Source organism: Seriola aureovittata, chromosome 8 (genome assembly GCF_021018895.1).
Source record: "Seriola aureovittata isolate HTS-2021-v1 ecotype China chromosome 8, ASM2101889v1, whole genome shotgun sequence".
Classification (NCBI taxonomy): domain Eukaryota; kingdom Metazoa; phylum Chordata; class Actinopteri; order Carangiformes; family Carangidae; genus Seriola; species Seriola aureovittata.
The window spans coordinates 13320857-13345831 of record NC_079371.1 but is presented as its reverse complement, the minus strand read 5'-3'; the positions used below and the strand labels follow the sequence as shown (position 1 = coordinate 13345831).

Sequence of the window (24975 nt, the reverse complement as noted above, 5' to 3'; positions counted from 1 at the left end):
TCTTGCGGTATCTTTTGCCTTTTTCAGCTTGACAATATCACGAGAGCCAAAATAGCAAGAATTGTTTAGGGTTTTTTTTTTCTTCACAAATAAATTGAAATTTGGAATTGTGTGTGATGTGAAAGGGATTGCTCATAGGGTCAGATGCACAGAGAATAATCACCCAACTCTGCAGTTTCTCTCAGCTCTACCAAGCATGTTCAAACACAGCAGGATAGCTGACTGTATACTACATGCCCAGCAGCAATCCACAGGCCAGGCAGCTCTCTCAGGAGCTGGTGGAGACCAAAAACAGTCCAGAAACATGACTTCAAATGAATGCTAATGTTTCTGCTGGAAGTGTAAATAGGCAAGAGGAGATCCGACACTGTCACTATCATTTTTGCTGTAGAATATTACACAAAATAAACTTTGATATTTTTGGGAAACAAAAGTGTTCATCCTCTCATGCAGTGTGTGATGATGACTTCTTTATGAGCTTAAGTTCTGCTTAAGGTACTCAGGATGTCAGTTTTTTTTTTGCATTGGGTTTGTGATAAATAAAGAAGCAAGTTCTGTAGCACACTACAAATACTTTTGTTTAACAAGGCAATTTAAATGAGGCAACTTCAATCAATAAAAAAGAGCTTCGATTGCACAATCACTGCTTTCAGTTTCTGCATTACATTGAGGGAATGCATGGAAGTTTCAATTAGATATTTAGTTTTTAATATTTTTCTTCTCCTAAATGTATGTTCCAGTTTTTATGCCTTTCAGGAAGACACTTTGGAAAACAGTCGTAGTGAAAAAGGTGATAATGATAATGATGTTAGTGAAGTAACAGTAACAGATCCTTTAAAGCACAAACTTCTGTCTCCCTCCAGGTCAACCCTTCAAGTTGGACCCGAAGACGGCCCACAAGAAGCTTCGTCTGTCCAACGACTGCCTGACCATGGAGAAGGACGAGAGCTCACTAAAGAAGAGCCACACCCCTGAGCGTTTTAGTGGCACGGGCTCCTATGGAGCAGCTGGTAATGTGTTCATTGACAGCGGGTGCCACTACTGGGAGGTGCTGCTGGGAGCGTCCACATGGTGAGAAACACAAACGCACACGAGTGCATTATATAAGCCTGCAAGGAGGTTTGGTAAACTGAAATATTTTTCTTTTGGGAGTTTAAATCTAGGCTGTTATGCTAACCCCCACACACACACACACACACACACACACACAACAGACACACACTCCCCACACACAGTGTATACTCTTATTCTAATTATATTCTTTTCACTAATTGGCTCTGAAGTAGACCTCTTCATGCAGGGAAGACCCAAAGGGCCTGAGCCTATCTTGTGTGTCCTCAGCATGAGGTAGCTTGACTGTGCAATTTAAGTCATTAAGGAGGACACTGGTTTCAGATCACTAATGCATTCCAAAATGTTCCCTCCCTGTAGGTATGCCATTGGCGTGGCTTACAAATCAGCCCCAAAAAACGAATGGAGCGGCAAGAACTCATCCTCATGGGTCTTCTCGCGCTGCAACAACAACTTTATGGTGCGCCACGACGGCAAGGAGATGCTGGTGGAAGCAAGCCTGCAGCTGAGGCGGCTGGGTGTCCTGCTGGACTATGACAACAATTCACTGTCTTTCTATGATGCCATGAACTCCCAACACATTCACACCTTTGAAATCTCCTTCCTCCTGCCCGTTGTACCTACTTTCATGATCTGGAACAAGTCAGTCATGATACTCTCAGGGCTACCCGTCCCCGACTTTGTCGATGGTTTGGCCTCAGATCTTCAAGAGCAGCAACAGCAGCAGATGGGCCTGTGCCGACAAGAGTCGCCATACTTGACCGGAATGAAGACCTGCCACTGAGAAAGGCCCACCGACGGCCTATCAGAGTCCATTCAGGCCCGGTGACTGAAAGGCTGACTGGGGGCTGAAAGACACTGACAGAGTGACTGAGTTCTGCTCTAATCTTCATTACGAGTGGACTAGTTACTTTTTTATGGATTATAGGAAGTGATGGAAACGTGCACACGAGTCTGGAAAAATGTTGTTAGTTTGTAGTCATCCAACGCTTTGCAAGTCCATCAGTTAATGGGAAACTAATGGTTAATGGTCTGTTGACTGTTAACGTCAGTGGATGTCAAACTCATCTGATGCCCTGGAGTCACTGAGAAAGAGAGCTTTTTTGGTCTGTCATTGGGTAGCGCAGGACTCTTGGTTTTCCTGACCATTTAAGGTCTTCCTTTTTGATTTATTTTCCTCTTGATTTGACCCTAGGCAGAAGATCAAGGAGGAGAATGTTCTCTCCATTTAGAGTTTGAAGTACAACATTTGAACAGCGACATTCCTAAATGTCTCACCTGCGGTAGATTAAAACAAACACAGCAAAAGCGGAGGCAGCAGAAAATGAAAATAAAAAATCTGATGAAATGATCTTAATTAAGTGTTAAAGGATTAGTTTGGTATTTTTAATTTTGGTATTTGCTTTCTTGGCAAGAGTCAGAAAGTGAACAAGCGTATGTCTCAAAACATTTATTAAGTTAAATGTGTAAATATGTCTGCTTTGAGTTTTTACTGTGTGAGTTAGATGCTACCACCTTGCTAACACAAATACATGCTAGCTGTGGGATTTTTGTGTTGCATCACAGCACGGGAAGCGTTAAAAAAATCCTCTGGTGTCACTGTTCATGTGTTGCACCCACAGTCGCTGTAAGTGGTCGTTGTTGATGTCTTTTCCTTGGTCTTCCTCCTAGATTTGACCCAGCAGCTTCCAAGTTTCAGGAAGTGTTAACGTTGCTCCCAGATATTGACAAGGTCACAGGGGGAAGATTTGCATCATGTGACTACTCCAATTGTATAATAAGAGGTTTATTGAAAACTACAGGAAAAGGTGTTATTTATGAGAAAAAAGATGGTTTACTTTTATTATTAATCTCAACATATTCATGCACTTTTTAATTAGCACTATTTCCCCTCTGTGAGTATTTGAATAGATGGAGCTGAGTGGCAGGGTTGTAATGGGGAGAGGAAGTGACAACTAGCACTATGGTTGTGTTTAGTCATATTTACAAAATAATTTATGATCAGTAATTAATGATGGTAACTAGATATTACATACACATGTTTATTGCAATAAACACTGTTAAAACTTTTTTTGTTTTGTTTTGCAAACACCTAATCTGGTCATTCAAAGCACTTTGCAATAAAACAGAAATCTCTGCTGTAAAGTTGAAAAGGTTTTTTCTCTCTGTGCTTTGAACACAACCAGCGGCTTTCCCTCCCCATTGGTCTCTTCAATAGCATATAATAATAAATAAAGGGATATGATTATGATGATGTTTATGCGATTTTAATCACAATGAAACGATGATAAACTAATAGCTGTTTAAAAAAAAAAGAGTTCACTCTGTTTTCGACTATTTCAGGGAAGGGGGCGGTTAACACTTTAACTTGCTGTCTGTCGCAATGTCATGGCATGATTGTGTTTTCCTCTGTGATTTGTTAACGCACACACACATGCACATACACTCACACACACACACGCACACCAACACACGTCATGTTTCGTTTAGGTTGGCCTCGTCGTGATAAATGCATGATACATTGTAGGATCCCACAATGGTTCACTGGGTAATTTTAAGTAGCTCTTTCACCTTCATCAAATCTCAGTTTCATCACTCACCTGAATATTTGCTTACAACAGACTTGACTTTGAACTCTGTCTTTCACCCATCACTCAAATAACAGCTGTACCTCCATTGTTTGCTTATTATTTGGTTTTGAAGGTGTAGTGTGGGTGGCAGTTTCTCTCTGGTTTGATATTCAGGTAGCGTCGCTGACTCCGACAATCAAATATGTATCACAGTTTATGCAGATTTAAGAGGTTGTGTAAAGAGGGATTGTGATAAAGTGACACTTGAGGTTGTGTTGACACAGGCAGATGATTTGCATACCATCGTGTTAGATTTGACATGAAAACCTTGACACTTTATGGCCATTTTTACTCTCTTCACACATCACCAGGTATGTACTTGATCTTGAATGTTATGTAACATTTTGTATTGGCAGGCTATGATTTGCTTGACTTGATAAAACAGACATACCCTGCAAACACACACTGATTTCTATCAATTCCTAGTAGCCTTGGTTACTTATTAACACATCAAAGCAAAGATCCAGTGAAAACGCTCAGCTATGGAAAGAAAGTTAGAATCTGACATGTCATGGCCTCCCAGTGTACCTTTCAACCTGCAGTGTTTAATTAAGGCAACTCTGTAACACATCCGTCACGACTGATGTTTTGATTGCCTGAGTGCAACTTGACGACAGAGAGAATCCACTGGTCAAAGAGAGCACAGTGGGAGCTCCAATATGAGGGGAGGGTTATTTTTTCTGCCAGGGAGATTAGTGAATGTTACCTGACTTCCAGATATCCACCCATCTTGTTGAATAATGTCGGTCACAGCCGCGAAACGGCCACGTGTTGATTTGTGATCCGGACTGACAAGCTCAACCCATCTGTGCAAGTGTGCTTGGCTGGGTCACTGCATGATTATGTGACCCTGCTGCAGGTTTCATAACTCTTTCCTTATCTTCATGATGAGGTTTCTTATCTCGAGTCAAACATATTCTCTCTTTTTTCCCCAAAAAAAGAAAAAAAAAAAAAAACAAGACAAGAAATGTTCATTGCCATGCATATCAGATCGTTTGCAGTGCTCTTTCTTTCTTTGTGTCACAAGTCAATACAGTAAAATATATACAGTGAATGATTTTCAATAGCTACCCACTCCTCGTAGTGCAGTGTAATACCCTAGAGACAATGCAATAGATTCTCCTTTTTGCTTTTCTGTTTGTGTAAATTATTTTTTACGACTCAAAGAGAAACACGCTCCTCTCCTTTTGGCATTTGGACCTTGACAAACAGCACAAAAAGAGCAGCTTTGCTTTCATGCAAGGCTTCCTGTTTCCATAGATATAATTTTAGCCAGAGAGGAATGTAAATCATAGGGGGAAATATATATTATATAAAGTTGTATAATATACAAAATATATATGAACCAATGTTATTTATGTGAATTTAAGTCCAATTAAAAGTCTGATCCCAGATGTGTTGGAGTCGAGATTCTTTTCTAGTTGTGTTGCCTCCTTCTTGCAGAAGATGCGATCAAAGAATAATTCAGATTTGCTTGTATTTGAGCAGAAAATGACAGAATGGTGAAGGAATCCAAAAAGAAGCCATTCTTGCAAGGGCAAGGGAAAACAGCGATGCTAAATTAAGCTAACTGGCTGTGGCTTCATATTTACTACCAAGACATGTGAGGGGTATCAGTCTTCTCATTTAACTCTCAGCAACAAAGCAAATAAGCTTATTATCCAAAAAGTTGAACAATTCCTTTTAAAATGTTGATTTTTTAATGCCTCTAAACTTGTAAGCTGGTTTGTGATTGTGTAAAGACCTGGTAGTAAATCTTCTTTTGAGAGGTATGCCACACACAAACATTGCTCTGGATCACTCACAAATTCAACCCAAAGCTTCCAAAGGGGGCTAAGCTTCTGAACAGTTAAAGGCAGAGTAAGGCTGGCAGGTCATCCAGAGCTCAGGGGTTAGTAGGGCTGTACCCTCTTAGCCCTCATCTGTTATCACTGGCACAAGTGCCTCATTACTACAAAATAGTACTGTGGCACACGGGTCCAGGCACTGCCTGCAAGCATGGCATACACACACACAGAGTGACCCTGAAACGATAAACAACGCGCTCACTTATTTTGTAGCTTGTTTCCTGTGAGGCAGGACTGTTCTCACGCAGTGTCACTAGGGGAATCTCAATCCAAAACCATTAAAGTTTATACTGATGACCATATAAAACGGTATGATAAAAGTGTGTGAGCACAGAAACAAATAATATGTATCATTTATATTGGTGACCCTGTGTTGATGCCCCGCTATATCCCTAAGCAATGCACTGAAACCATATCAGCTCCAAGGTCATTGCTGTGCTCCTGACCCTACTCTGCTTCCCCTGCTGATTATATCCCTCAGGGATCAATATGGTATCACACACATGCATCATACCCATGACCTTGGATAGAAGCAAATCTGTGCAGATGTCTGACCTAAAGATAGAAAATGTGTTACACAAAAAAAGGCCCAAAACAATCAGTTCAAATATTTAATGGGTTTTACCCAAAGTCAGGAGCATTGTAGCCAAACTACAGCACACCCATTGACATTTATGCCCCCAGGAGTATGAAAACATTGATGTCGCCTTCAGCAATGACATCACTTTTGAGAAGGTGGGTGTTGCTGTGACTGAAACAAACAACTCCATCCACTTCAGCTCACAAGTTTAAATAGTGGAGCTGTGATTGCAGGCTCATCTACCTTTCCATGTGTGACAGATTAGCTGTTGGTTAAATGTGATGCTCATTGTTCCCTCACACTGCTAACCAGATAGCAAGAAAGCCATTGGAGCAACCCATAATTACATTTCTAATTGCAGAATAATTAGGACTCCCTGTGTAGCTCGTTAAGTCATTTGTCACCAAAGCCTCTAATGCAGCATACAACAACTCTCTAATTATAGCGAATGAAAAGTCTACATGGTGAGGAGCATTTCACAACAGTGGCCTGACTTTTGCCCGATAAATAATTTTCCATCAATTCAAGTATTATTATTATTATTATTATTATTGTTGTTGTTATTATTAGCATTATTATTATTACCACTAATAACTGAATGGGTCATAACTTTGTCTACTGGGGATGCAGCATACTTTTATATCATGAGCTTTTAATCACAATATACAGTATAAATCTGGTCTCATTTTAAGTTTGGGCAGCATTAGAAATGTGGCAAAACTGCTTCACTCCACCTTTGAAAATACAGCAAGGTCAGATAATGTGTCTCTCCAGAGAATAGTGAAGACTAATGTATGCTTTTATCACCAGCAGGCAATAGATTATTGTAATGCTCTCACCTCAGGTCTCCCAAAAAGGACAGTAATTCAGCTACAACTGCCGTTGTGAGTTTTTGCAGGACATTTAAAAAATTGTCCTCATTGTCCTATGTTCAGAATAAGCGCAAACTGTCATGGCAGTGCTGATCTATTAGGCATGGAGATTAGTTGGCAGTGTGGCAACATCAAATTTTATGAAGGCCTAACAGTGCCCTGCCTGTGTAGACTATTGTAAACTAAAAACTACTTCTCAGTAATCTACAAGAGATGCTGAATTTTTTACAGTCAGCATTTCTGGAATGAATTGTGTTGACTTACGGTCAACACAATTCACCAACCAAGCTAGTTAACCAACAATACAAAATGTAAATAAGATAATTTTGGTGTCACTGGAAAATGCATTCCTTTGCATTTGGTAAATGTATAGCCACAAAGATGTTGCCGCGAAAATGTAACTATAAAAGATTAGTAACTGTTGTAACTCATGCATTTCATATTGTAACCCCCTACACTTGTCATTATTAAAAAAATAAACACATTACTGTAACATGTTACTAGATAATGCATTACTGCGAACACTGGTCACCAAGCACACAAGCACTACTTATTTCACAAGGATGTACAAATGTATCCAGCCAAGGTTTTGTGGTCTGACCAAGGTTTTATGCAGTCTAGTTTTAGACTTGATTTCATTGGGAAATACAGTGAATAGTATAAAATTACTGTTGTTGCTGCTGCTGCTGCTGCTGCTGCTGCTGCTGCTGCTGCTGCTGCTGTAGTTTCTCAGACAGAGGTGGCACAAAATTATATACTTTTTAGTGGGTTATTCAAAACATTGATTTTGACAGCTCTATAAATAGTATAGATGTACATGAATCTTTCAATGCATCCAGAGTGCTGCTCTCCCCAACACACTCAGTCTCCCATTTCCTCTGCATTAAGGTAAAAAGCATTTTGTCTGAACAAATCAATAACCTAATAAGTTGTGCACACAATTATTGGAAAGGCAATACAAACCATTGTCAACTGCTTTCTGTTAGCATATTTTATTACTTCCCCAGGTGTTTGACACATATCTCCTTATGTGAGAAAGAAGTTGGACCAAAAGCAAGTCTGGGGCCAGTCATTGTGTTATGTGTCCGTGCAGTAAGCCAGGGTTTTCTTCCCAACATTAAAATGTGTCATTACTATTCACTTCACAGTAATACTGCCCCCTTCACTAAATCCAGCCAAATTTGTCATCAGCTGTCGACGACCATCTGTGTGTGACAGAGGCGTCATTGCAGCTCAGGTCTGTCAGAGTTACAAATGCACAGCTGGATATAATGAACTGCTAATCTGCATCAAGCCCCTGGCCTGTTTCACTAACAGACACCTGCTCCAACTGCACCTACCTGAGCAGAATGTAGCGATTTCCAAAGAAAAAGCCTCATTTATTGCCATCTGCTTTGGAGTAAGACACTTTATTTAAATCTGGCTGACTTAGAGGCTCATCTGCTTTCAAATGGGAGGGTTTGACAGTGTGTGTAGGAGTGCAAATGTGGCCAATGCTGCCTGTGTTTTTGTGTTTATGCCTGCTTAGATGTGGGTGGCTGCACGTGTCTTGTAATAAGGTTGCTTTCTTCCCTTGGCTTCATTTTTGTCTATTTAACCTTTGCTTTAAGGAAATTCTTCAGCACGAGGCTTCCTTTCCCTTTTCTTCTGAGTGCATGATGCATAAAAACAAAAAAAAAGCAACATCACACAATCCACACAATAAATCAAAGACAAGAAAAACAGAGAGCACGGATCAAAGTGAAGTGATAAAAATGCGTTGCCTTTGGACCTGTTGAGGCAGACATAGTCAGCCTTTACCTTTCCTAAGTGAGGATGAATTAGACCACCGTGGAGGAGAGAGTAAAGGCTTGGCTCCCTGCCTGCGGGTTGATGGAAGAGAGCTATGAACCCTGGGAAATGAGGATCTAAACAAGCAGTAGATCACCGAGCCCACTGGCTCTGTCTCTATCAGACACGTCTCTCTCTCTCAGACACACACTAACACTCACACCGCACACAGTCAATATCTAGATTAATCTGTGAGGGTGGAATCAATCAACCGGCCCAGTGGCATCTGAAAGAGCCCTGGAGGCTTGATGGTCCTGCTGAAAGAGAGCGATTTGTTCAGATGCTTTAAAGAGATCTGAGCTGAAATCTCTACCTTTCCATCTTTCCCTATGGAGATGACAGAGTGTTAGTTTCATACAGATATTGTTACAGCCACTGACATTTTGATTAAGAGTTGTGAGAGAAAACCTTAAGAATCCTGTGAGCAGGATGGGTGTTAGCGGGTTCATTCTCTCTTTTCTTGACCATTAGCTAAACCCCTTCCCCTTTAGCTCCATACTTGACAGTTTGGAGGATGGAGTCTTCTTTTGTTCTTTCTAAACAGAAAAAAACAAAATACAAAAAGTGTAACATATGCATGAAACTGTTAATATGTGCCAATGTAATTACGTTTACCTATATCAGTGCCGTACTGCACTATGATGTTTTTTTTTTTAAAGTATATTTTTTTGGGCTTTTATGCCTTTAATGGACAGCACAGTGGAGAGTGACAGGAAACAGGGAGGCAGAGAGAGGGGGAATGACATGCAGTGAAAGGCCGTCCGATGCGGGATTCGAACCGGGGCCGACTGCAGCGAGGACTGTAGCCTCTACACATGGGGCGCCTGCTTAAACCACTACGCTACAAGACGCCCCGCACTATGATGTTTTTATGCCTTCCTATGACATTTTATGGCTTACTATACTATGACATTTGTATGACTTACTGTACTATGACTTTTCATGCCTTACTATGACATGACTTTTTTATGCCCGACTTTACTATGACTTTTTATGCCTTACATTACTATATCCTGTTATGCCTTACTATACTATGATTATTTGACTTCATATGACTATTTGTGCCTTACTGTAGTGTGACATTTTTGTGCCTTACTATACTAAGACTTTTTTATGCAATACTGTACTATGACATTTTTATGCCTTACTATATTATGACATTTTATGCCTTACTATACAAAGACTCTTCATGCTTTACTATACTATGAAATTTTTAGAACATTATTATGAAATTTTTGTGCCATACTATACTGTGATGTTTTTCTGACATTTTTTTTTGCCTTACTATACTATGATGTTTTTATGAAGTTTTTATGATGTTTTTAGGCCTTACTTTAAAATGACATTTTTGTGAAATTTTTATGACTTACTATACTATGACTGTTTTTATGACATTTTTATGCCTTACTATAGTATGATGTTTTTATGATGTGTTTTTTTCCTTAGTATACTATGACATTTTAATGAAATTTTTATGCCGTTTTAATGCCTTACTGTACGTTGTTATTACAATTTTTAAGGCTTACTATACTATGATATTTTTGACGTTTTTAGCACGTTTTTTATGCCTTGCTATACAGTGGCGTTTTTATGAAATTTTTATGCCTTACTATACTATAACATTTTTATGACATCTTTATGCCTTACTGTACTATGACATTTTTATGAGGCTTTTTTAGACGTTTTTATGACATTTTTGTGCCTTACTATACTATGACTTTTGAACCATGTTTTATATGTCTTATTATACTATGACAATTTTGTGACGTTTTTTTATGCCCTACTGTACTATGACGTTTTTTTAGACATTTTGATGAGATTTTTATGCCTTACTATACTATGACTATTGAATCACGTTTTTTTTTTTTGCCTGACTATAATATGACAATTTTTTGACGTTTTTTTATGCCTTACTATACTATGACGTTTTAATTTCATTTTTATGCCTTACTATACTATTAGGTTTTTGTGACATTTTTAGGCCTTCCTGTACTATAGCGTTTTTATTACATTTTTATGCCTTACTATACTCTAAGGTTTTTGTGACATTTTTATGCCTTCCTATACTATGACATTTTTATGATGTTTTTTATGCCTTCCTATACTATGACTTGTTTATGACTTTTTTTATGCCTAACTATAATATGACATTTTTGTGACTTTTTTTATGACTTACTGTACTATGAGGTTTTTTTTTACATTTTTATGCCTTCCTGTACTATGATGTTTTTATGACATTTTTATGCCTTACTATACTATGATGTTTTTATGACAGTTTTTTATGCCTTACTATACTATGATTATTTTATGACTTTTTTTATGCTTTACTATACGATAATGTTTTTATGACTTTTTTTTATGCCTTACTTTACTATGATGATTTTATGACATTTTTATACCTTACTATATTATGACATTTTTATGAGGTTATTTTGGACATTTTTATGATGTTTTTTATGCATTACTATACTGTGCCGTTTTAATTACATTTTTATGCCTTACTATACTATGATGTTTTTATGAGGTTTTTTTGGACGTATTTATAACGTTTTTTATGCCTCACTATAATTTGATGTTTTTGTGATATTTTTTATACCATACCATACCATAACATCTTAATGACGGTTTTTTATGCATTACTATACTATGACATTTTTATGCCTTACTATACTATGACTTTTGAATCACGTTTTTATCCCTTACTATACTATGACTTTTTTATGCCTTACTATACTATGACTTTTGAATCACGTTTTTATGCCTTACTATACTATGAGGTTTTTGTGACATTTAAAGATAGTGACGTTTTCATGATGTTTTTTATGCCTTACTATAACTTTGACGTTTCATGAAATTCTTTATGCCTTACTATATACTACGAAATTTTTATGAAATTTTTTATGCCTTACTATATAATGACATTTTTGTGACTGTTTTTATGCCTTACTATAGTATGATATATTTATGTTTTTTTGTTTTTTTTTATGTTTTTATGACATTTTTATTGCTTACTATATTATGACATTTTTATGACTTTTTTTTTTTTGCCTTACTATACTGTGTCGTTTTTATAACATTTTTATGCCTTACTATACTGTGAAGTTTTTGTGACATTTTTTTATGCCTTACTATACTATGACGTCTTTATGGTCATTTTTGAGCCTTACTAGACTATGACGTTTTTATGATGTTTTTTATGCCTTCCTATACAATGGCTTTTTTATGACTTTTATGACATTTTTATGTCTAAATATAATACGACATTTTTGTGACATGTTTTTATGCCTTACTATACTATGACGATTTTTGACATTTTTATGCCTTATTATACTATGACATTTTTGTGATTTTTTTTACACCTTATTATACTGTGATGTTTTTATGACATTTTTATGCCTTACTATACTATGTCGTTTTTATGACGTTTTTTATGCCTTACTATACTTTGACGTTTTTAGGACATTTTTAGGCGTTACTATACCGTAACGTTTTTATGCCTTACTACACTATAATTTTTTTGACATTTTTTTATGCCTCACTATACTATGACGTTTTTATCACGTTTTTTATGCCTTACTATACTATGACGTTTTTATGAATTTTTTATGCCTTACTATACTATGACGTTTTCATGAAATCTTTTATGCCCTACTATACTATGACGTATTAATGACTTTTTTATGCCTTACTATACTATGACGTTTTCATGAAATCTTTTATGCCCTACTATACTATGATGTTTTTATCACATTTTTTTAGACTTACTATACTATGACGTTTTTATGACGTCTTTTAACGTTTTTATGCCTCACTATGCTATAACTTTTTTATGACTTTTTTATGCCTTACTATACTATGACAATTTTATGACATTTTTTATGCCTCACTATACTATGACGTTTTTATCACGTTTTTTTAGACTTACTATACTATAACAGTTTTATGACATGTTTATGCCTTACTATACTATGACGTTTTCATGTTTTTTATGCCCTACTATACTATGACCTTTTTTTTTTTATGCCTTACTATACTATAACGTTTTTATTATATTTTTTATGCCTTACTATACTATGACGTTTTTGTGAATTTTTTATGCCTTACTATACTATGACGTTTTCATGAAATCTTTTATGCCCTACTATAACATTTTTATGACTTTTTTATGCCTTACTATACTATGTCGTTTTAATGATGTTTTTATGCCTTACTATACTATGACAAGTTTATGACATTTTTTATGCCTTACTATACTATGACGTTTTTATCACGTTTTTATGCCTTACTATACTATGACGTTTTTATGAATTTTTTATGCCTTACTATACTATGACGTTTTCATGAAATCTTTTATGCCCTACTATACTATGATGTTTATATCACGTTTTTTTAGACTTACTATACTACGAAATTTTTATGAAATTTTTTATGCCTTACTATATAATGACATTTTTGTGACTGTTTTTATGCCTTACTATAGTATGATATATTTATGTTTTTTTGTTTTTTTTTATGTTTTTATGACATTTTTATTGCTTACTATATTATGACATTTTTATGACTTTTTTTTTTTTGCCTTACTATACTGTGTCGTTTTTATAACATTTTTATGCCTTACTATACTGTGAAGTTTTTGTGACATTTTTTTATGCCTTACTATACTATGACGTCTTTATGGTCATTTTTGAGCCTTACTAGACTATGACGTTTTTATGATGTTTTTATGCCTTCCTATACAATGGCTTTTTTATGACTTTTATGACATTTTTATGTCTAAATATAATACGACATTTTTGTGACATGTTTTTTATGCCTTACTATACTATGACGATTTTTGACATTTTTTATGCCTTATTATACTATGACATTTTTGTGATTTTTTTTACACCTCATTATACTGTGATGTTTTTATGACATTTTTTATGCCTTACTATACTATGTCGTTTTTATGACGTTTTTATGCCTTACTATACTTTGACGTTTTTAGGACATTTTTAGGCGTTACTATACCGTAACGTTTTTTATGCCTTACTACACTATAATTTTTTTGACATTTTTTTATGCCTCACTATACTATGACGTTTTTATCACGTTTTTTATGCCTTACTATACTATGACGTTTTTATGAATTTTTTATGCCTTACTATACTATGACGTTTTCATGAAATCTTTTATGCCCTACTATACTATGACGTATTAATGACTTTTTTATGCCTTACTATACTATGACGTTTTCATGAAATCTTTTATGCCCTACTATACTATGATGTTTTTATCACATTTTTTTAGACTTACTATACTATGACGTTTTTATGACGTCTTTTAACGTTTTTATGCCTCACTATGCTATAACTTTTTTATGACTTTTTTATGCCTTACTATACTATGACAATTTTATGACATTTTTTATGCCTCACTATACTATGACGTTTTTATCACGTTTTTTTAGACTTACTATACTATAACAGTTTTATGACATGTTTATGCCTTACTATACTATGACGTTTTCATGTTTTTTATGCCCTACTATACTATGACCTTTTTTTTTTTATGCCTTACTATACTATAACGTTTTTATTATATTTTTTATGCCTTACTATACTATGACGTTTTTGTGAATTTTTTATGCCTTACTATACTATGACGTTTTCATGAAATCTTTTATGCCCTACTATAACATTTTTATGACTTTTTTATGCCTTACTATACTATGTCGTTTTAATGATGTTTTTATGCCTTACTATACTATGACAAGTTTATGACATTTTTTATGCCTTACTATACTATGACGTTTTTATCACGTTTTTTATGCCTTACTATACTATGACGTTTTTATGAATTTTTTATGCCTTACTATACTATGACGTTTTCATGAAATCTTTTATGCCCTACTATACTATGATGTTTATATCACGTTTTTTTAGACTTACTATACTATGACATTTTTATGAATTTTTTATGCCTTACTATACTTTGACGTTTTTATCACGTTTTTAGGCGTTACTATACCGTAACGTTTTTATGATGTCTTTTAACGTTTTTATGCCTTACTATACTATAATATTTTTATGACATTTTTTTATGCCTTACTATACTATGACGTTTTTATGAATTTTTTATGCCTTATTATACTATGACGTTTTCATGAAATCTTTTATACCCTACTATACTATAACTTTTTTATGACTTTTTTATGCCTTACTATACTATGACAATTTTATGACATCTTTTATGCCTCACTATACTATGACGTTTTTATCACGTTTTTTTAGACTTACTATACTATAACAGTTTTATGACATGTTTATGCCTTACTATACTATAACGTTTTTATTATATTTTTTATGCCTTACTATACTATGATGTTTTTATGAAGTTTTTTATGCCTCACTATACTATGACGTTTTTATCACGTTTTTTATTCCTTACTATACTATGACATTTTTATCACGTTTTTAATGCCTTACTATACTATGACGTTTTTATTATGTTTTTTTAGACTTACTATACTATGACGTTTTTATCACGTTTTTAATGCCTTACTATACTATGACGTTTTTATGAATTTTTTATGCCTTACTATACTATGACGTTTTCATGAAATCTTTTATGCCCTACTATACTATATCAGTTTTATGACATGTTTATGCCTTACTATACTATGACGTTTTCATGTTTTTTATGCCCTACTATACTATGACCTTTTTTTTTTTATGCCTTACTATACTATGACGTTTTCATTATATTTTTTATGCCTTACTATACTATGATGTTTTTATGACGTTTTTATGCCTTACTATACTTTGACGTTTTTAGGACATTTTTAGGCGTTACTATACCGTAACGTTTTTATGACGTTTTTATCACGTTTTTTATGCCTTACTATACTATGACGTTTTTGTGAATTTTTTATGCCTTACTATACTATGACGTTTTCATGAAATCTTTTATGCCCTACTATACTATGATGTTTTTATCACGTTTTTTTAGACTTACTATACTATGACGTTTTTATGAATTTTTTATGCCTTACTATACTATGACATTTTTATCACGTTTTTTATGCCTTACTATACTATGACGTTTTTATGAATTTTTTATGCCTTACTATACTATGACGTTTTCATGAAATCTTTTATGCCCTACTATACTATAACATTTTTATGACTTTTTTATGCCTTACTATACTATGACAAGTTTATGACATTTTTTATGCCTTACTATACTATGACGTTTTTATCACGTTTTTTTATGCCTTACTATACTATGACGTTTTTATGAATTTTTTATGCCTTACTATACTATGACGTTTTCATGAAATCTTTTATGCCCTACTATACTATGACATTTTTATCATGTTTTTTATGCCTTACTATACTATGACGTTTTTATGAATTTTTTATGCCTTACTATACTATGCCGTTTTCATGAAATCTTTTATGCCCTACTATACTATAACATTTTTATTATATTTTTTATGCCTTACTATACTATGACAATTTTATGACATTTTTTATGCCTTACTATAGTATGACATTTTTATGACTTTTTTTATGTCTTACTGTAGTATGACATTTTTATGACTTTTTTTTATATGTTTTTATGACGTTATTATGCCTTATTTTTCAATTATGTTTTTAGGACATTTTTTATGCCTTACTATACTTTAACATTTTTGTGACGTTTTTTATGCCTTAATATTCTACGACATTTTTATGAGATTTTTTTAAACGTTTTTATGACTTTTTTATGCCTTACTATACTATGACGTTTTAATGGCGGTTTTTATGCCTTACTATACTATGATGTGTTTTTGTGACATGTTTTTATACCTTACTATACTTTGATGTTTTTGTGACATGTTTTTATACCTTACTATACTATGATGTTTTTGTGACATTTTTCATGCCTTACCACACTATGACATTTTTATGAGTTTTTTTTCCCGCCTTACTATACTGTGTCGTTTTTATGACATTTTTTATGCCTTACTATATTATGATATTTTTATGACATATTTTATGCCTTACTATACTATGGTGTTTTTATGACTTTTTTTACGCTTAACTATACGTTGATGTTTTTATCACGTTTTTTTAGACTTACTATACTATAACAGTTTTATGACATGTTTATGCCTTACTATACTATGACAATTTTATGACATCTTTTATGCCTCACTATACTATGACGTTTTTATCACGTTTTTTTAGACTTACTATACTATAACAGTTTTATGACATGTTTATGCCTTACTATACTATGACGTTTTTATGAATTTTTTATGCCTTACTATACTATGATGTTTTTATGAAGTTTTTTATGCCTCACTATACTATGACGTTTTTATCACGTTTTTTATGCCTTACTATACTATGACATTTTTATCACGTTTTTAATGCCTTACTATACTATGACGTTTTTATTATGTTTTTTTAGACTTACTATACTATGACGTTTTTATCACGTTTTTAATGCCTTACTATACTATGACGTTTTTATGAATTTTTTATGCCTTACTATACTATGACGTTTTCATGAAATCTTTTATGCCCTACTATACTATATCAGTTTTATGACATGTTTATGCCTTACTATACTATGACGTTTTCATGTTTTTTATGCCCTACTATACTATGACCTTTTTTTTTTTATGCCTTACTATACTATGACGTTTTCATTATATTTTTTATGCCTTACTATACTATGATGTTTTTATGACGTTTTTTATGCCTTACTATACTTTGACGTTTTTAGGACATTTTTAGGCGTTACTATACCGTAACGTTTTTATGACGTTTTTATCACGTTTTTTATGCCTTACTATACTATGACGTTTTTGTGAATTTTTTATGCCTTACTATACTATGACGTTTTCATGAAATCTTTTATGCCCTACTATACTATGATGTTTTTATCACGTTTTTTTAGACTTACTATACTATGACGTTTTTATGAATTTTTTATGCCTTACTATACTATGACATTTTTATCACGTTTTTTATGCCTTACTATACTATGACGTTTTTATGAATTTTTTATGCCTTACTATACTATGACGTTTTCATGAAATCTTTTATGCCCTACTATACTATAACATTTTTATGACTTTTTTATGCCTTACTATACTATGACAAGTTTATGACATTTTTTATGCCTTACTATACTATGACGTTTTTATCACGTTTTTTTATGCCTTACTATACAATGACGTTTTTATGAATTTTTTATGCCTTACTATACTATGACGTTTTCATGAAATCTTTTATGCCCTACTATACTATGACATTTTTATCATGTTTTTTATGCCTTACTATACTATGACGTTTTTATGACTTTTTTATGCCTTACTATACTATGACAAGTTTATGACATTTTTTATGCCTTACTATACTATGACGTTTTTATCACGTTTTTTTATGCCTTACTATACTATGACGTTTTTATGAATTTTTTATGCCTTACTATACTATGACGTTTTCATGAAATCTTTTATGCCCTACTATACTATGACATTTTTATCATGTTTTTTATGCCTTACTATACTATGACGTTTTTATGAATTTTTTATGCCTTACTATACTATGCCGTTTTCATGAAATCTTTTATGCCCTACTATACTATAACATTTTTATTATATTTTTTATGCCTTACTATACTATGACAATTTTATGACATTTTTTATGCCTTACTATAGTATGACATTTTTATGACTTTTTTTATGTCTTACTGTAGTATGACATTTTTATGACTTTTTTTTATATGTTTTTATGACGTTATTATGCCTTATTTTTCAATTATGTTTTTAGGACATTTTTATGCCTTACTATACTTTAACATTTTTGTGACGTTTTTTATGCCTTAATATTCTACGACATTTTTATGAGATTTTTTTAAACGTTTTTATGACTTTTTTATGCCTTACTATACTATGACGTTTTAATGGCGGTTTTTATGCCTTACTATACTATGATGTGTTTTTGTGACATGTTTTTATACCTTACTATACTTTGATGTTTTTGTGACATGTTTTTATACCTTACTATACTATGATGTTTTTGTGACATTTTTCATGCCTTACCACACTATGACATTTTTATGAGTTTTTTTTCCCGCCTTACTATACTGTGTCGTTTTTATGACATTTTTATGCCTTACTATATTATGATATTTTTATGACATATTTTATGCCTTACTATACTATGGTGTTTTTATGACTTTTTTTACGCTTAACTATACGTTGATGTTTTTATCACGTTTTTTTAGACTTACTATACTATAACAGTTTTATGACATGTTTATGCCTTACTATACTATGACAATTTTATGACATCTTTTATGCCTCACTATACTATGACGTTTTTATCACGTTTTTTTAGACTTACTATACTATAACAGTTTTATGACATGTTTATGCCTTACTATACTATAAAGTTTTTATTATATTTTTTATGCCTTACTATACTATGATGTTTTTATGAAGTTTTTTATGCCTCACTATACTATGACGTTTTTATCACGTTTTTTATGCCTTACTATACTATGACATTTTTATCACGTTTTTAATGCCTTACTATACTATGACGTTTTTATTATGTTTTTTTAGACTTACTATACTATGACGTTTTTATCACGTTTTTAATGCCTTACTATACTATGACGTTTTTATGAATTTTTTATGCCTTACTATACTATGACGTTTTCATGAAATCTTTTATGCCCTACTATACTATATCAGTTTTATGACATGTTTATGCCTTACTATACTATGACCTTTTTTTTTTTATGCCTTACTATACTATGACGTTTTCATTATATTTTTTATGCCTTACTATACTATGATGTTTTTATGACGTTTTTTATGCCTTACTATACTTTGACGTTTTTAGGACATTTTTAGGCGTTACTATACCGTAACGTTTTTATCACGTTTTTATCACGTTTTTTATGCCTTACTATACTATGACGTTTTTGTGAATTTTTTATGCCTTACTATACTATGACGTTTTCATGAAATCTTTTATGCCCTACTATACTATGATGTTTTTATCACGTTTTTTTAGACTTACTATACTATGACGTTTTTATGAATTTTTTATGCCTTACTATACTATGACATTTTTATCACGTTTTTTATGCCTTACTATACTATGACGTTTTTATGAATTTTTTATGCCTTACTATACTATGACGTTTTCATGAAATCTTTTATGCCCTACTATACTATAACATTTTTATGACTTTTTTATGCCTTACTATACTATGACAAGTTTATGACATTTTTTATGCCTTACTATAGTATGACATTTTTATGACTTTTTTTATGTCTTACTGTAGTATGACATTTTTATGACTTTTTTTTATATGTTTTTATGACGTTATTATGCCTTATTTTTCAATGATGTTTTTAGGACATTTTTATGCCTTACTATACTTTAACATTTTTGTGACGTTTTTTATGCCTTAATATTCTACGACATTTTTATGAGATTTTTTTAAATGTTTTTATGACTTTTTTATGCCTTACTATACTATGACGTTTTAATGGCGGTTTTTATGCCTTACTATACTATGATGTGTTTTTGTGACATGTTTTTATACCTTACTATACTATGATGTTTTTGTGACATGTTTTTATACCTTACTATACTATGATGTTTTTGTGACATTTTTCATGCCTTACCACACTATGACATTTTTATGAGTTTTTTTTCCCGCCTTACTATACTGTGTCGTTTTTATGACATTTTTATGCCTTACTATATTATGATATTTTTATGACATATTTTATGCCTTACTATACTATGGTGTTTTTATGACTTTTTTTACGCTTAACTATACGTTGATGTTTTTATGACATACTTTATGCCTAACTATACTATGACATTTTTATGAGATTTTTATGCCTTACTATACTACGATGTTCTCATGATGTTTTGTAATGTTTTTTATGCCTTCCTACACCCTGATGTTTTCATGACTTTTTTTATGCCTTACTATACTATGACATTTTTATGAGGTTTTTTTTTAATCTTTTTTTGCCTTACTATACTGTGTCCTTTTTATGACATTTTTATGCTTTACTATACTATGATATTTTTATGACATATTTTAAGCCTTACTATTCTATGATATTTTTATGACATATTTTATGCCTTACTATACTATGGTGTTTTTATGACTTTTTTTACGCTTAACTATACGTTGATGTTTTTATGAGTTTTTTTTTTTTGCCTTACTATACTGTCGTTTTTATGAAATTTTTATGCCTTACTATACTACGATGTTGTCATGATGTTTTTATGCCTTAATATACTATGACATATTTGTGAAGTTTTTATGATATATTTTATGCCTTTTTATATATGACATTTTTATGAGTTTTTTTTTGGCCTCTCTATACTGAGGTTTTTATGACATTTTTATGCCTTATTACATTATGACATTTTTATGACGTACTTTATGCCTTACTAAGCTATGATGTTTTTATTAAATTTTTATGCATTACTATACTATAATGTTTTTATGGCGTTTTTTAATGTTTTTATCCCTTACTAAACTATGACGTATGGCTTACTATACTATGACATTTGTATGCCTTACTATAAGTTATGACATTTTTATGCCTTGGTATAGTTTGATGTTTTTATGATTTATTATTAATACTAATAATAATAAATGTATCTATAAAGTACTTTTGATACAAAGTGCTTTGAAATAAAAGAAAGATTTCCCATAGTACTATAAAATGTAGGTAGATCAACAGACAATAAAAAATAGACAATAAAATCAAGTCAAGTCAATTTTTATTTGTATGGCGACAATTCATAAGAGAAGTTATATCAAGGCACTTTCTAAATAGTACAGGTCTCAACCTACTCTTTATAACATTATTTACAGAGACCCAACAATTCCTACCAAAAGCAAGCACTAGGTAACAGTGGCAAGGACCTGGAGCAGAACCGTACACAGGGTGAGCGGTTATCTGGCTCGATCGGTTGGGTTGGGAGAGATATAGGGAGAGAGAGAGAGAGAAGGAGAGAGAGAGAGAGAGAGAGTGCAAGTAAGAGAAAGAGAGAGAGAGCGCAGTGGAAAAAGAACAAGAACATATAATGATAGTAATATTAATAATAGTGATAGTAGCAACAGTAACAGGTAAGCAGCAGGCATCAGGTGCCAAAGGGCCATGGGGGCAGTAGGTAGTTTGTAGTTGCAGATCCAGACTCTACAGCTCTGGAGGTGGGAGGACCTGCAGACAGTAACAAGAGGAGAGAAAGATGAGAGGGGGCAGTAAAGAGATAGAGAAGGAGAAGGGAAAGAGAGTGGCACAAATTGTTGTTGCTCATATGCTTGAGGGAATTTTTTTTGTGACGTTTTTTATGCCTTACTATACTATGATGTTTTTGTGACATTTTTCATGCCTCACTATACTTATACATTTTGATGACGTTTTACATGCCTTAACACACTATGACCTTTTTATGAGTTTTTTATACCTTACTATACTATGACATTTTAATTAGGTTTTTTTGGATACTTTTATGACGTTTTTTATGACGTTTTTTATGCCTTACTATACTGTGTCGTTTTTTATGAGGTTTTTTAAACGTTTTTATAACATTTTTAAGCCACACTATGCTATGACGTTTTAATGACGGTTGTTATGCCTTACTATACTATGATGTTTTTATCACTTTTTATGCCTTACTATACTATGACGTTTTTTATGACATTTTTTTATGCCTCACTATACTATGACGTTTTTATGAATTTTTTTATGCCTTGCTATACTATGACGTTTTCATGAAATCTTTTATGCCCTACTATACTATAACATTTTTATGACTTTTTTATGCCTCACTATACTATGACGTTTTTATCACGTTTTTATGCCTCACTATACTATGACGTTTTTATGAATTTTTTATGCCTTGCTATACTATGACGTTTTCATGAAATCTTTTATGCCCTACTATACTATAACATTTTTATGACTTTTTTATGCCTCACTATACTATGACGTTTTTATCACGTTTTTTATGCCTTACTATACTATGACGTTTTTATGAATTTTTTATGCCTTGCTATACTATGACGTTTTCATGAAATCTTTTATGCCCTACTATACTATAACATTTTTATGACTTTTTTATGCCTCACTATACTATGACGTTTTTATGACGTTTTTATCACGTTTTTTATGCCTTACTATACTATGACGTTTTTATGAATTTTTTATGCCTTGCTATACTATGACGTTTTCATGAAATCTTTTATGCCCTACTATACTATAACATTTTTATGACTTTTTTATGCCTCACTATACTATGACGTTTTTATCACATTTTTTATGCCTTACTATACTATGACGTTTTTATGAATTTTTTATGCCTTGCTATACTATGACGTTTTCATGAATTCTTTTATGCCCTTCTGTACTATAACATTTTTTATGACTTTTTTATGCCTCACTATACTATGACGTTTTTATCACGTTTTTTATGCCTTACTATACTATGACGTTTTTATGAATTTTTTATGCCTTGCTATACTATGACGTTTTCATGAAATCTTTTATGCCCTACTATACTATAACATTTTTATGACTTTTTTATGCCTCACTATACTATGACGTTTTTATCACGTTTTTTATGCCTTACTATACTATGATGTTTTTATGAATTTTTTATGCCTTGCTATACTATGACGTTTTCATGAAATCTTTTATGCCCTACTATACTATAACATTTTTTATGACTTTTTTATGCCTCACTATACTATGACGTTTTTATCACGTTTTTTATGCCTTACTATACTATGACGTTTTTATGAATTTTTTATGCCTTGCTATACTATGACGTTTTCATGAAATCTTTTATGCCCTACTATACTATAACATTTTTATGACTTTTTTATGCCTCACTATACTATGACGTTTTTATCACGTTTTTTATGCCTTACTATACTATGACGTTTTTATGAATTTTTTATGCCTTGCTATACTATGACGTTTTCATGAAATCTTTTATGCCCTACTATACTATAACATTTTTATGACTTTTTTATGCCTCACTATACTATGACGTTTTTATCACATTTTTATGCCTTACTATACTATGACGTTTTTATGAATTTTTTATGCCTTGCTATACTATGACGTTTTCATGAATTCTTTTATGCCCTTCTGTACTATAACATTTTTATGACTTTTTTATGCCTCACTATACTATGACGTTTTTATCACGTTTTTTATGCCTTACTATACTATGACGTTTTTATGAATTTTTTATGCCTTGCTATACTATGACGTTTTCATGAAATCTTTTATGCCCTACTATACTATAACATTTTTATGACTTTTTTATGCCTCACTATACTATGACGTTTTTATCACGTTTTTTATGCCTTACTATACTATGATGTTTTTATGAATTTTTTATGCCTTGCTATACTATGACGTTTTCATGAAATCTTTTATGCCCTACTATACTATAACATTTTTATGACTTTTTTATGCCTCACTATACTATGACGTTTTTATCACGTTTTTTATGCCTTACTATACTATGACGTTTTTATGAATTTTTTATGCCTTGCTATACTATGACGTTTTCTTGAAATCTTTTATGCCCTACTATACTATAACATTTTTATGACTTTTTTATGCCTCACTATACTATGACGTTTTTATCACATTTTTTATGCCTTACTATACTATGACGTTTTTATGAATTTTTTATGCCTTGCTATACTATGATGTTTTCATGAAATCTTTTATGCCCTACTATACTATTACATTTTTATGACATTTTTATGCCTCACTATAGTATGACGTTTTTTATGCCTTACTATACTATGACCTTTTTATTATGTTTTGTATGCCTGAGGTTTTTTTATACCTTACTATACTATGACGTTTTTAGGACATTTTTATGCCTTACTAAGCTATGACATTTTTATGAATTTTTTTTTTTTGCCTTACTATACTATCACATTTTTATGACGTTTTTATGCCTCACTATACCATAATGTTTTTATGACGTTTTTTAACATTTTTATCACTATACTATGATGTTTTTATCACGTTCTTTATACCTTACTATACTTTGACGTTTTTATGACATTTTTAGGCGTTACTATACTAT

The 24975-nt window shown here is 32.5% G+C and overlaps 1 protein-coding gene across 5 annotated transcripts in view; it reads left to right on the top strand.

Annotated features, from left to right (window-relative positions):
• Window positions 1-5095, top strand: part of mid2 (midline 2) — a 142246-nt gene extending 137151 nt beyond the window's left edge. For all 5 annotated transcript variants that reach the window (XM_056382335.1, XM_056382333.1, XM_056382336.1 and 2 more), the window contains 2 exons: window positions 864-1071; window positions 1432-5095. In XM_056382335.1, coding sequence (XP_056238310.1) covers window positions 864-1071; window positions 1432-1855 — 632 coding nt within the window. In that variant the 3' untranslated portion in view covers window positions 1856-5095. The remainder of the gene's footprint in view (window positions 1-863; window positions 1072-1431) is intronic.
• Window positions 5096-24975: the final 19880 nt, after the last annotated feature.